Here is a 14574-nt window from a genome sequence, read left to right on the forward strand (position 1 = left end):
GTATTTTTAATATTATATTCAACATTCTCAGATAACAATTTTTTCTTCTGCAGTATAGCTAAATGTACATTGTTTTGAAGGAGTTTCAGATATTTATATTGGAAAATAAGCCAAAACAAAAACATCAAAAATGTATTTTGTTGCAGTAAATTATGGGGTATTTAGTTTTTACTTTTTTTGTATTTTTGTATAATTCCCTCATACTTTGCGATCTACATCACCTGAAGCTATTTGGAAAGTTTAGAGTGCATCTGGACTGTGAGCTGTGTTTTCTTCCTCTCCTCAGCTGCAGTACTGCTCTCCCGCATCATCATTAGAGTTTCATATGATCTCATGTTACGTTAATTGACATCAAACGACTATTCGACAACGAAAATATTTGTAGACAATTTTTTATTGTAGACATTGTCGATAATGTCGACTAATTGTTTCAGCCCTAATAAGGAGAGATCCGGGGATTAACACAGAATCGAGTGGCACGTTGTGGTGGACTGGCTCTGTGTTCTTGAGCTCAGATTTCTGTAATAGCGACTGCGAGCTCACCGAGCAGTGGAGCGAAGTGGAAGGATCCCTACCGTCCGTGCGCGTGTGGATCTATGATCTCGCCAAAGGATTCCCACCCACTCTGTATCGCCTGTCTTGGGGTCAGACATGCGCAGGCTGCACTCGCTAATCCTGAGTGTTGCCCGCACTGTACCCGGTTTGTTCGGTGAGTTTTGGAAAGGAGGGTGCGGGTCGCAGCGTCGAATAATAGGGATCCTTTTAGTGGACAATGGCAAGGAGGATGAGGATGGTGCTACTCTCCCTGCTCGTTCTCGGCTGGGCAGCGTGAGGGACGCGTCCCCCTCTCCTGTCCAGAGAGAGCTGGACCTGGTTGAAATGTGTAGATGGGTGGCAGCCAAACTCTCCATTGACTGGCCGTCACAGCAGGTGAGCCAGGGTGCAGAAGGAGACCTGTATGACAGTGAATGGCTGCTGACTCTTGCTGCCCCGGTAAAATAATTGATTCCTGCCATCCCAGCGTGCGTCGTGGAGATGCCGTTTTCTCACAGAGTGCCTGTTAAATGTTTCTCTAGGCTGGATGTGCATGGGATGGATGATCTATGGATGTCCAGCTCCCCTCCGGTCGAGGCAACATCGGGCAGCCTTTTCGTCCACTCCCCCTTCATTGCGGCTTCAAGTCGGCCTCCATTTATCAGAAGATCTACTGATCTTCAGCCTTAGCCATAAGGGCTCTTAATGCCACCTTGCTCCTCACAGCCTATCAGGCCGAGCTGGTGGAGGAGATGGGGCAGAAAATTTATGCCGGGGTGCTGGACGCAGCATTGTGGGAGGAGATTTGTGTTATTGCGGATCTCAACCTGCGCACGTCTAGAGCTGTCTAGAGCTGTGGCCGCAGCATGGGTCCTGGATGCCCCGGTGGAACCAAAAGCCCTTTCGGGGGCTACGGTTTTTACGATGCGGCAGCAGTGCAATTCAAGAAAGAAAGATGGGGAGGCGTTTGAAACTTGCCTTCCCCGAAAAGTCACTGCTCGAGCTCCGTAGCCTTCTCGTTCTGGGTTCCCAACCCATTTTAGAGGTGGGCATTCTGGATGCAGGACCCAGACCATGGCACAACAGTATGTGAAAATAAACACAAAAATCTCCCAAATAATGTCCAATTTAGAGCTCCAATACCCAGCTCCATCGGTGAGTGAGAGCTACAGCGGGCCCCTCTCTGCTCACGCAGAAAGTTGGCACACATGCGCAGTCCATTCCTGGGTTTTATCTACAATAGAATGGGGTTATCGCCTACAATTCACTGTAAAACCACCTCTCTTCAACAAGGTGTTAATGTCAACAGCTCAGATTTTGGAGGAAGAAATAGCCAATTTGCTGTGCAAAAGAGCTAAGTGTGGTGCTGACCTGGACCAAGTAGCTCTTTGGGCTTGGCCTGTGAGAGGCTAAATTTGAGTGTCACAGATTTACCCCCGAGGGTGATTGAAATGATTCAGAGCACGAGGGCTGCCTCAACGCGCTCCACGTACAATCGGACATGGAGTGTTTGAGCAGTGGTGTGCACACAGACACGTTGTTCGAATTTGTTCGGTGGCAGACGTTTTGTGTTTTCTTAAGGAACTTTTGGATAAAGGCAGGGCCTTTTCTACCATCAAGGTTCATCTCGCTGCCATATCGGCCTGTCATGTGGGAATTGACTCGAGTACAATAGGTCAACACCCACTTGTTTGCAGGTTTATGAGAGACGCTTGGTATTTGAACAGGGTGTCAAAACCGCTAGTTCCGTCATGGGATCTGTCCGTGGTTATGAACGTGCTTTCTCAGCCTCCCTTTGAGCCAGTTGAAAGTATGGAATTGAAGCTCCTTTCGCTAAAGGCAGCTTTGTCACTGGCTCTGACGACCGCGAAGCGAGTTAGTGAACTCCATGCTTTGTCGGTACATCACCCTTGTATGCGCTTTGCGGTGGATTTGTCGAGAGTGTCTCTTAAAACGAATCCAACCTTTGTGCCTAAGGTGAGCGACTCCGGGCTCAGCTGTAAGCCGGTGGATTTGCTGGCTTTTCACCCTCTGCCGAGCGGCTTAATTGTCTGTGTCCAGTTAATTCTCTGTTTGTACATGGAGAGAACTAAGGCATTGAGGAAGAGTAATCAGCTTTTTGTTTCTTGGGCTGGTTCTCGTAAAGGCAGACCCATATCACGACAGCGCCTGTCTCATTGGGTAGTGGAAGCTATTATATTATAAGAATCAGAATGAACTTTATTGCCAAGTATGCTTACACATACAATGAATTTGTCAAAACAAGACATATAATAAACTGTTTTAATACAAATAAAAAGTGAATAGAAAATGTAAGTACATATAGAAATACACAATAAGACAAAAAATTATATATATGTGTGTGTATGTATGTATAAAAACAAATCTGTTATATACAGATAGTGCAAGGGAATGTAATGGCAGAAGAGGTAGGATATGTTATAATAAGTTATAATAGTCTGGGTTTGCGACCTCCGGAGGGGTTGAGAGCTCATTCTACCAGAGGCATGGCTACCTCGTGGGCGCAGTTTAAGGGCATTTCAGTCCAGCACATTTGTGCGGCTGCAAATTGGGCGTCGCCTCACACATTTGTCTGATTTTACAGACTGGATGTTACAGAGCTGTCATTGGCTCATTCAGTCCTTGGTGTGGGTAGTCAATCTGCCAATGTGTTAAAAAAAAAAAAAACACTTCTGCTTTTATTGGGAACACTGAACAGAATGTTTGCAAGGACACTGGGTTAATAGTGCATCATTGCTGACCTTGGATTAGCTTATCAAAGACCACATAAAATTAAGTGTAAAAAAAAGACTTTGCTGTGACAGGTCAAGGTCATTACATTTAAAGACCAATTTGGATTTTAGAGATTGTTCTGCCCTCAAGCTCTCTAGTGAGCAGGGAGCCCAAGAAGCAATGGTTACTGAGTAATAAATAATTTAGATTTTTAAAGGAACATTCCATGTTCAATACAACTTAAAGCACCTACATTAAGTCTTCTGTTAAAACGTGTGTATTACTTGAGCTGTGAAGTTGTCAAAATTGTCATTTTTAAATTGTAATCGTAATTGGCCCAAATGATGACAGAATTTAGCATTTTTCTTAACTATCACTTTAAGCTATGATTTATGTACAGTGGCAAGAAAAAGTATGTGAACCCTTTGGAATTACCTGCGCTTATGTATAAATTTGTCTTAAAATCTGGTTTGATCTAAGTTACAATATTGAACAAACACAATATGTTTTAACTAATAACACACACATTTTTGTATTGTTCTTGTACATATTGAATACATTATTCAAACATTCACAGTGTAGATTGGAAAAAGTATGTGAACACCTAGGCTAATGATGTCAACAAAAGCTAATTAGAGTCAGGAGTTGGCAAACCAGGCGTCCACTTAATAAAACAAGATTGGAGGTGTGGGTTAGAGCTACTTTGACTTATAAAAAGCACTCAAATTTTGAGCTTGCTATTCACAAGAAACATCTGCTGACTTGGACAGTGCCTCGCAAAAAAGAGATCTCAGAAGACCTACGATCAAGAATTGTTGCTTTGCATGAAGCTGGAAAGGGTTTCAAACTTATCTCAAAGAGCTTAGATATTCATCTGTCCACAGTTAATGTACAAATTTTCTATTTGAAGATGATTTAGTACTGTTGTTACTCTCTCTAGAAGGGGCCGTCCAGCCATGATGGCTCAAAAGGCACACCGTAGATTGCTCAATGAGATTAAAAAAAAAAAAAAAAAAAAAAACCTAGAGTGACAGCTAAAGACTTGAAGGAATCATTGGAACTAGTTAACATCTCTGTTCATGAGTCTACTATATGGAAAACATTAAACAGCCATGGTGTCCAAGGCAGGACACCATGAAGGAAGCCACTGCTTTCCAACAGGAACATTGCTTCATGCCTGAAGTTTGCCAGAGACCACCTTGACACTCCACAACACTACTGGGAAAATGTTTTGTGGACTGATGAAACTAAGGTTGAAATGTTTGGGAAGAATACGCAGCACTACGTATGGCGTAAAAAGGGCACTGCATACCAACATGAAAACACAATTCCAACGGTGAAATACGGTGGAGGGATCATCATGATTTGTGGCTGCTTCGGAGCCTGGACCGCTTGCCATCATTGAGGGAAAAATTAATTCCCAAGTATACCAAGATATCCTACAGGATAATTTCAGGGTGGCTGTGTGCCAGCTGAAGCTCAGTAGAAGTTGGGTGATGCAGAAGGACAATGACCCTAAACATTGAAGTAAATCCACTACAGAATGGCTTAAAAAAAAAAAAAAAGAAAATCCACGTTTTTGAGTGGCCCAGTCAGAGCCAGACCTTAACCAATAAAGATGCTGTGGAATGACCTCAAGAGAGCTGTTCACACCAGACATCGTAAGAATATGACTAAGCTGAAGCAGTTCTGCAAGGAAGAATGGTCCAAAATTCCTTCTGAACGTTGTGCAGGTCTAATTCCCAGATAGCGGAAACACTTGGATGAGGTTATTGCTGCCAAAGGAGGATCTACCAGTTATTAAATCCAAGGGTTCACTTACATTTTCCACAGCAATGTGAATGTTTAATGGGATGTGTTCAATAAAGATATGAAAGATTATAATTGTTTGTGTTTAAACACATTGAATGCATGTATCTTGAATCTTGTAGCGTTTATTTTACATGACGTGATAAAAGCTTGCAATATGCACAGAGCAAAGGACTTTTAGATAGTACCGCTGGGGCCGGTGCAGGCAGGCATTATTAGGGGCCTGTCAGTATGCTGGGTGTGTTCATCAGAGCTGAAAGCAGCATGAATGAGACAGACCCCTTCAGTGGGGGGAAGGAAATGGTGCCTCTAACACACACAATTAACAAAAGCACAACAGGGAAGCCAATTGGGAGGTCATTATATAACTAACGGTAAGGGGTAGGCTTAGCTGAGTTTAGACACATATACAAACTGCTCACATAGTATTTAGACTCCCTGTGGCTTCTCTCAAGTGCTTAAGTAGAGCTCATCTTGACAGCAAGTCCTGGTTAACTCAAAGCTGCAATTCCCAGCCATCGGAATGCCTCTGTAAACTGTATAATGAACAAAAATGGTTGTTGCAACAACAACAAAAAGGGTTTATATTTTATCCTCCATCAACATTGGCCTTCTTTCTTTGATTTTTGTTACTCACTGAAAAGGTTGTACAGTGATAGTAGTGAAGTACATAGGAGTGAAATCTCGTTTAGCACTTCCCTCTTTTATTTGCATGTCAATCTATGATTTTTCAACAGCAGTCATGGTGTACATCCAGATGTGTTTTTAAAATGTTTAAAATTAGCCTTTATTTTTATTTTTTTATCCCCAATTTGGAATGCCCAATTCTCAATGCGCCCTAAGTCCTCGTGGTGGCATAGTGACTCGCCTCAATCCGGGTGGCGGAGGACGAATCTCAGTTGCCTCTGCATCTGAGACCGTCAGTCCGCGCATCTTATCACGTGGCTTGTTGAGTGCATAACCGCGGAGACGTAGCGCATGTGGAGGCCCACGCTGTTCTCCACGGCATCCGCGCACAACTTGCCACACGCCCCGCCGAGAGCGAGAACAACACATTATAGTGACCACGAAGAGGTTACCCCATGTGACTCTACCCTCCTTAGCAACCGGACCAATTTGGTTGCTTAGAAGACCTGGCTGGAGTCACTCAGCACGCCCTGGATTCGAACTCGTGACTCCGGGGATGGTAGTCAGCGTCAGTACCCGCAGAGCTACCCAGGCCCCCCTAGCCTTTATTTTTCTTGATACATTTCATAGATCTGATTAGCTGTCAGACATGTGGTGCATACGTTCTCCCTTTGTCCCTCCTTGGTTTTGTTGTATTTCCCCACACTCTCCCTGTTGTTTTTAGTGCATGTGTTTCAGGGTGTCGGTAGCAGGGCAGGAAGGAAGCAGTCGTCGCCTGAATGAGAGAGTTGCTGTTAAAAAACGGCCAACAACTTCCCAGTTCACTCTAAGATCACAGAGCTCTGTCCTCAGTTCACTCACACACACACTCACAGATTCTGAACATCTGTCTGTTTCTCACTCTTTCCTCCTGTGCAAAACTGCATTTTGTGTACTAACATCACCCCTTTTTGGTGTTTTCCATTTGTTTCACCACACTCTGGGGACCCTACATTTATTTTAAAGGTGAAGTGTGTAATTTTTGTGGCACGAATCGCCAAACAGAGTTTGGAACACTCCCCTGTCTAACACTGGTTGGACAAACAGATCCCACCCCAAACTCATGCTATTGGTTGAGCCAATGTTGCTGTGTCAGGCTAGTTCAGGATGCTCAGATAAACAGAGTAATGTTTGGAGTCAGTGTTTACAATTTTTCAGGGGAAAATCAACCTACCAATGGCTTGCTTATAGTTGCCTCACTATATTTAGCTGGAAGAAAATAAAGAATTTAACATTATTGGAACATAAATTATTTTACACACATATTTTTCATTCCTATATTTAGTATTTAGTAGTCCAGTTTGACCAGAATCAGGATTAGTTAAACAGTTTATTCCACTTTTGTTCTGATCAGCTTCTTCTTAACACTAGTCACCGAACCATTTAGATTGGTGTTGTAAAAGTGCAGCAGTGAATGGATAGGGGTGTCTGTTAAACTTCAAGAGCTGGATTTAGGCTGTGCTTGAATTGTTACTCTGCCAGCACCCCCAAACCCTGAAAGAAGGATCACAAAGCTTAAGTGTAGCCTAATGCACCTGCACTGAGAGGGTCAGAGAAACCACAGAGCATGTAGTTATCCACAATAGCCTTTTTTTTCTTCTCCATATTTCAATTCAAAATATATATCTGAGAGCTTGGCTGTATAGTAAAAAAAAAAAAAGAAAAAAAAAGAACATGTTATAGATTTATGTAATCATAAATGGCTTAAAAGCATTTTTTCTCTCAATAAGAGGAACAATCATTTCATAGAGACTTTTTGTGAACATTGAGTGATGATGCAAATAAATAGTTGAATTAGTTTAGACAGGACAGGACAGTTTGAACTGATTCACAAAAAATAATCACCACTCCTACCACCTATTTTTGGTACTGAAGTCGACCAAAAAAGTGCATTAAAAAATGTCAAAATATTGCTTTATTACTGCAAATACATAGTGCAAAAATTTGTATTTGCTATTTTATTTTTTATTTTTTATTATTCACGTTTTTGCAAAATTATTGCAGGCCAGGCTATGTTTTTCTAGTCTTTAACTGTCCAATTTTGGTGAGCCTGTTCCCACTGCAGCCTCAGCTTTCTGTTCTTGGGTGACAGAAGTGCAACCTGACGTCGTGTTCTACTGTTGTAGCCCATTCGCCTCAATGTTTGATATGTTGTGCATTCTGAGATACTATTCTGCTCACTACAATTGTACAGAGTGGTTATCTGAGTTACCACAGCCTTTCTGTCAGCTCGAACCAGTCTGGCCATTCTCCATTGACCTTTCTCATCAACAAGGCATTTCCATCTGCAGAATTGCCGCTCACTGGATGTTTTTTAGTTTTTTGGGCCTTTCTGAGAAAACTCTAGAGACTGTTGATCGCAAAATCCCAGGAGATCAGAAGTTACAGAAATACTCACACCAGCCTATATGGCACCAACAATCATACCATGGTCAGAATCACTGAGATCACATTTTTCCCCAATCTGATGGTTGATGTGAACATTAACTGAAGCTCCTGACCTGTATCTGCATGATTTTATGCATTGCACTGCTGCCACACAAATGTCAGAACATTGTCAGAGCAGAAGGAAGCAAGTTTTCTTCCTGCATAACCTTGTACGTGGCTTGATTACTGCGTCCTTCACAAAGATGAATCTGCCTGATTCCAGCCTTGCTGAAGCACCCCCAGGTTATTACCGATCCTCCACCTGGTGGACTAATGGTTAGACGGAGACATATAGAGGCCTTCAAGCCACAGTGTCTTGTGATTGAAAATCAGGGTTATTGCACCAAATATTGATCTCTGAAATCTTCCTAATTTAAACATCAGTATTGTGTTGTTTAAAAATGAATATGAACTTGTTTTCTTTGCATTATTCAAGGACTGAAAACACTGCATCTTTTTTGTTGTTTTGATCAGTTGTCATTTTCTGCAAATAAATGCTCTAAATGACAATATTTTTATTTGGAATTTGGGAGAAATGTTGTCAGTACTTTATAGAATAAAACAACATTTTTCATTTTATTCGAACACATACCTATAAATAGTAAATCCAGATAAATGATAATTTCGCAGTGGTCTCTTCATTTTTTCACATATATATATATATATATATATATATATATATATATATATATATATATATATATATATATAATTAAATTGATGCACTTCCTCACAGCTGATAGATGGGAGCTGTCATGTGTCACGATTCAGAACCATTATAAATATGAGATTAAAAGCAATGTTGGTGTAACACTGTGTTCCACCATGGATTTAGTGGAACAGCTGAAATTAAACAGAGCCAAGTTTGGAAAGATGGGGGCTGTTCTGAGATCAGAAGAGCTCCATTTGATCAAGTGAATGTGGGTGTTAAGGAAACCATCACTTGTCATTGTGCTGTTGAGTGTTGACTTGAGATGATTTTATGTAGGGCCCAGCACATATGTAAAAATCACTGTACCATGTGCTCCATACTGCTTCTGTGACATGCACCATAGTTGCTCCAATTGGTTAACTATCAGTTATTTTGCTATTGGGTTAGTAAATGTACCCTTTTTACTTTCTTAATAAATGTCCCTGGTCTGCACAATTCATCAGTACAAGTTATTCTAAAGAGAGAAACAATGTTTGTTTTCATAATCTTTCATCCATATCTTATAACTGTCTTTTGTCCCTGAAATTACTTTTCTGCTGATGTAACAAAGACTCCCATGTGGGTGGGGGATAAGTAACCAATATCCACTCAGTTTTCATCATCCAATAAAATCCTGATTGATAAAACCAAGATCCAACCCAAATTGTTTCCAGTATTCACATTGTTTCACTCAGAAATGTCATATCATGGGAGTTTAATGCGTCTTTAACAGTTCTACTCATTATGTTGTCATACAGGCTTTTTTCTGCATTTGCATAATTTTCTAAACTGTCCACATTACATGAGAACACAATTTGAGCTGTAATTTAAACTCAGTGTTGACCGTGGTATGAAATTAAATCTTTGGAGGCCTCCCACATTTTTCCTGTCTGATTTTGCTAAGCTTTAATGAGCCAGATAAACATGTTGACCCTTTCACTTCCATCCCAGAAGGTCATACTCAAAAATACACAGCATAAACAGCTGAGAAACCTAATGGACCTTCAGAAGAAGCTCTGTGGTGCAATGTGTGTGCCGTTAACCTGGCTAAATCTACAGTGCTTCTCTCCTACTTGGGAGTTAATCTTCACCCTCCCCCTTTCCTTTTCTTGTGTTTTCCTAAAATGGGTCAGCAGATGTTATGAGTAGAGGTGGAGGGGAAGAGAGAAAGAGGACGTGGAAGGAAGAAAAATATCAGAATCAGAATGCGCTTTATTGCCAAATATGCTTACACAAGGAATTTGTCATGGTGACAGAAGCTTCCAGTGCAAAGGGAATGCAACCATATATACATATCTACAAATATACATTTGAACATAGATACATATAGTGACATAAAAAAAGATATAACAGATAAATAAAAAGAGAAATATAAAATAGAGCAGATTATTTTATATACAGATATACTGTTATGTGCAGGTGATGTATTTAAGAAGAGGTAGGATAAGTTAAAGAATATAAGTGAAATATGGATATAAGTAGGAACGGACGGACTGAATATTGCACATGGTTGTATTGACAAAAGGAAAGTATTTGGGGGGCAGTTTTTATCTGTTCATGAGGTGGATGGCCTGAGGGGAAAAAACTGTTCCTGTGCCTAGCTGTTCTGGTGCTCAGTGCTCTGTAGTGCTGGCCAGAGCGCAACAGTTCGAAAACGAATTGTGCTGGGTGAATGGGGTCGAGTGATTTTACCAGCCCTTTTCGTCACTCTGGATGTGTACAGTTCTAGCAGGGTGGGTTGGGGAGCGCCAGTAATCCTCTCAGCACTAACCTGTCCAAACTATCCTTTGAAGTCTTCTGATGTCTGACTTTGTAGCTGAAACAAACCAGACAGTTAAAGAAGTGCAGAGGACATACTCAGTGACTGCTGAGTAGAACTGTATCAGCAGCGTCTGTGGCAGGTTGAACATCCTCAGCTGGTGAAGGAAGTACAACCTCTGCTGGGCCTTTTTCAAAATTGAGCCTATGTGGGTCTCCCACTTCAGGTCCTGTGATATGGTAGTGCCCAGGGACCTGAATGACTCCACTTCAGCCACAGTGCTGTTCAGAATGGTGAGCAGGGTTAATGCTGTGGTGTTCCTCCTAAATCCACTATCATCTCCACTTTTTTAAGCGTGTTCAGCTCCAGGTTGTTTTGACTGCACCAGATGGCCAGCTGTTCAACCTCCCTTCTGTATGCAGACTCATCATCATCTTGGATGAGGCCGATGACAGAAGTGTCATCTGCAAACTTCAGGAGCTTGACAGAGGAGTCCTTGGCAGTGCAGTCGTTTGTGTAGAGGGAGAAGAGTAGTGGGGAGAGCACACATCCCTGGGGGGTGCCAGTGCTGATTGTACATTTGCTGGAGGTGAATTTCCCCATTCTCAGTAGCTGCTAACTGTCTGTCAGAATGCTGGTGATCCATTGATAGATAGAGGCAGGAACAGAGAGCTGGGTTAATTTAGTCCATAGGAGAGCGGGGTTGTTGGTGTTAAAAGCTGAACTGAAGTCAACAAATAGTATCCATGCATAAGTCCCTGGTCTGTCTAGATGTTGAAGTATGTAATGTGTTCCCATATTGACTGCATCCTCCACAGACCTGTTTGCTCGATAAGAAAACTGCAGGGGATCCAGAAAGGGTTCAGTAATGTCGTTCAGGTGGGCCAACACCAGTCTCTCAAATGACTTCATGACCACAGATGTCAGAGTAATGGGTCTGTAGTCACTCTATTGATTAAGTGTTAAACGTTTTAATTTTTCATTTTGTTATGTATGCGTGTGTTTTCTTTTTTACACTGTGTTTAAAGCGTGTGTTCATGTATATTTATTTATTTATTATGTATATGTATTACTATTATGTACTACTGTGTCGGATTGAATTTCTCCTGTGGGGATTAATAAAATGTATCGTATTAAATCCTGTGATTTTGGGTTTCTTTGGGGTGGGGATGATGGTGGAGTGTTTGAAGCAGCAGGGAACTTCACACTGTGATCTGTTGATGATCTGTGTGAAGATGGGGGCCAGCTGGTCAGCACAGGATTTTAGACAAGTGGGTGAAACACCATTGGGGCCTTGTGCTTTCCTATATCCGAGAAATATCCAAGACAATACATTTGCTTTGTAGTGTAGGCTGCGTTGAGAGTGAATGGAGCAGGCCAATGACAATGCCCTGCAGTTGACTCCCCCAACACCCCCCCCCCAACTCTTACGTTTGGCCTGACAGACCTTTTCCTCTCCTAACATATGAAATATGTTACTGAGACTGGAAATGTGCAAGCACATAGGTTAAGATACATATGTAAAACAAGCCTGTTACTAATACAATCAGGGATACAGTGACCATGTTAATTCTGGAAATATGGAATTTTAAAATCATGATTTCCAGGCCTGGAAAAATCATGGAAATTAATAAAATGTTAAAAAGTCCTGGAATTACAATAGTGAAAATTTCATTTTTCATTTGCAAGAAATTGTTCTTTTGTGCATGCAATATCTGTAATCATTTTTAAAAATTATTAATCGGCGATCATGAATGATTGGAAACGTTTTGGTAATTCATTGATCTTCTGGTGTGGGAAACCTGTTAATTGCTAACAGTACAGGAATTCGAAAAGTATTTTCATTAGGCTAAAGTATTTGCAAGAATTGGGTACTCTGTAATTAATGTGTCATTTTGTAGACATCAGCAGCATTGCTGTCTCAGCCTGTGTTTTGTTGAAAAACTGTTGAAAAAGGGGCTTAGAACTTTAAACACAGTTTAAAGTTTTAAAAGAATTTGAAACTCCAACAGATGTCTCGAAACCACCTACACAGCCACTTTGCTGCAGAATTCTCAATCTGTTGTCATTGAAGTGTGCAAGTTATCATGAGTGGGATCACTCAGTTGCTTACCTTGTTAAGGTTCTAAAAGACAAACATGACTTGTTAGACTAGCTGAAAGAAGTTTGAAAGAGTTGACTGGAACTGCATTTCTTTGTGTATCGTTGAAATGTGTTAACTTGTGTTTGTCTGCTGTGTTTGTTTACAGGCCATCACACCCAGGTGTCACAGTGCCCTCCCAATGAGTTTGAGTGTCGAGGAACAGATGTGTGCATTCACCTGAGCAAGCTGTGTGACGGCGTCCCAGATTGCACAGATGGGCGTGACGAGGGACCGCACTGTCGAGGTAACACATTTGCAGACACATCCTGTCCCGCAGAATTCAGTCTGATCACAATTTTGAGACTATTCACATGATATACTTTGCAGGCCTACTTTACACTACAAAAATAAGCAGCACATATTTGTTTTGCCACTCTAATGAACAAGTAACAGCATTCACACTGCCCTGTAAGCAGCGCGGTGCTGCGTAGAAGCGTAGCTACAAGTTGTGTTTTGCTGGCAAGCCTAATATTCAGCAGAAAATACAATGAGATGCTCTGTAAACCTGTTTATTAACGCTATTTTTTGCAATATAGGTGTTTGATGAATAAACAAAATAATGGAGTGAACTACTCACCTATTTTGCTCTACAAAGTAACAAAGCCAACACTGAAACAGAGAAACATTGCTTTAAATCTTATAGTGTAGATTCTGTAGTTTGGTAATTAGGCCACATCCACAATAATCAGTTTTATTTTGAAAATTCAGTTTTCTAACGTCATTGTTTTCCAAAGTATGTGGTAATGCAGAGCATTTCGAACTGTCGTTCTAGTGTGGATTAAAGGCGTAAGTGTAATCAATGCATTTTCAAAAGTTAACGTATTCGTGTAGACGTGTCCTGAGTGTGGAGTTTGCCGATTTAAGCAATTTATAGATATACTTTGCCTTTTCGGTTCTATTCGATGTAGATTCATTATCATTTTGATGTTAACGTGTTCTCCCATTTCATCATGATGATCATGTTTGTAATAGTTCTCAATGGCCCACTCCATAACTATTTTATAATTTATGGCCGTTATTTAAAGAAATACTCAACGAGCATGTTTACATGCTGTTAAGAACCAAAAATCAACTTATTCAAAAAATCAAACATTGCAAGAAAACCCTGTTTACGTGAGACTTTACATCAAAACATAAACAGGCATCCACACAACACTAGCACACTTTGGATAAGCCAGATACACCGGGAAAGGTGTTTACATGCAACAAGAAATAGGGATAATGGACAAAAATATACCTGTGCTGATCTGTTTTTGCCAAACCTGTTTATGACCCCGATAAAGGAAAGCCATTTAAGGCATTTACATGACCACACCACGTTGTCGTTTATCAAGCATAATCGGTATAAGATCGTGCATGTAAACTCGCTCAGTGTAGCAATGCAGAATTGAGGTTCTAAACAGAAAAAAGTATGAAAGCACATTGCATGCCTGATGTTGCAGTTACACTGCTGTTTCACTTAGGCTTGCCATACTACAGTTATGGGTGGGTGTTCTGCTGAATACAAACGAAGATTTTTAGAAGAATATCTCAGCTCTGTAGGTCCATACAATGCAAGTGAATGACGACCAAAACTCCAAAAGCTCCAAAAAGGAGAAAAAGTCAGCATAAAAGTAATCTATGTCTTCTGAAGTGATCCTGTTGGTTTTTGGTGAGAACAGACTGAAATATATATGACAAGATGTACAGTGAAAAAGGATTTAAATTTTTGGTCTGTTCTCACCCAAAACCAAGAGGATCGCTTTAGAAGACATGGATCTGCTCTGGAGTCTTATGGATTACTTTTATGCTGACTTTATCTCCTTTTTGGAG

At 41.0% G+C, this 14574-nt stretch overlaps 1 protein-coding gene across 1 annotated transcript in view; it reads left to right on the forward strand.

Moving 5' to 3' along the window:
• The window catches only part of LOC127419590 (low-density lipoprotein receptor-related protein 1-like), a 220280-nt gene that overhangs the window by 52667 nt on the left and 153039 nt on the right, over positions 1-14574 (forward strand). The window contains exon 3 of the mRNA XM_051661097.1: positions 12869-13006. Within this exon, the coding sequence (XP_051517057.1) occupies positions 12869-13006 (138 nt within the window). The remainder of the gene's footprint in view (positions 1-12868; positions 13007-14574) is intronic.

This window comes from Myxocyprinus asiaticus, chromosome 29 (assembly GCF_019703515.2).
Source record: "Myxocyprinus asiaticus isolate MX2 ecotype Aquarium Trade chromosome 29, UBuf_Myxa_2, whole genome shotgun sequence".
Taxonomy (NCBI): Eukaryota; Metazoa; Chordata; class Actinopteri; order Cypriniformes; family Catostomidae; genus Myxocyprinus; species Myxocyprinus asiaticus.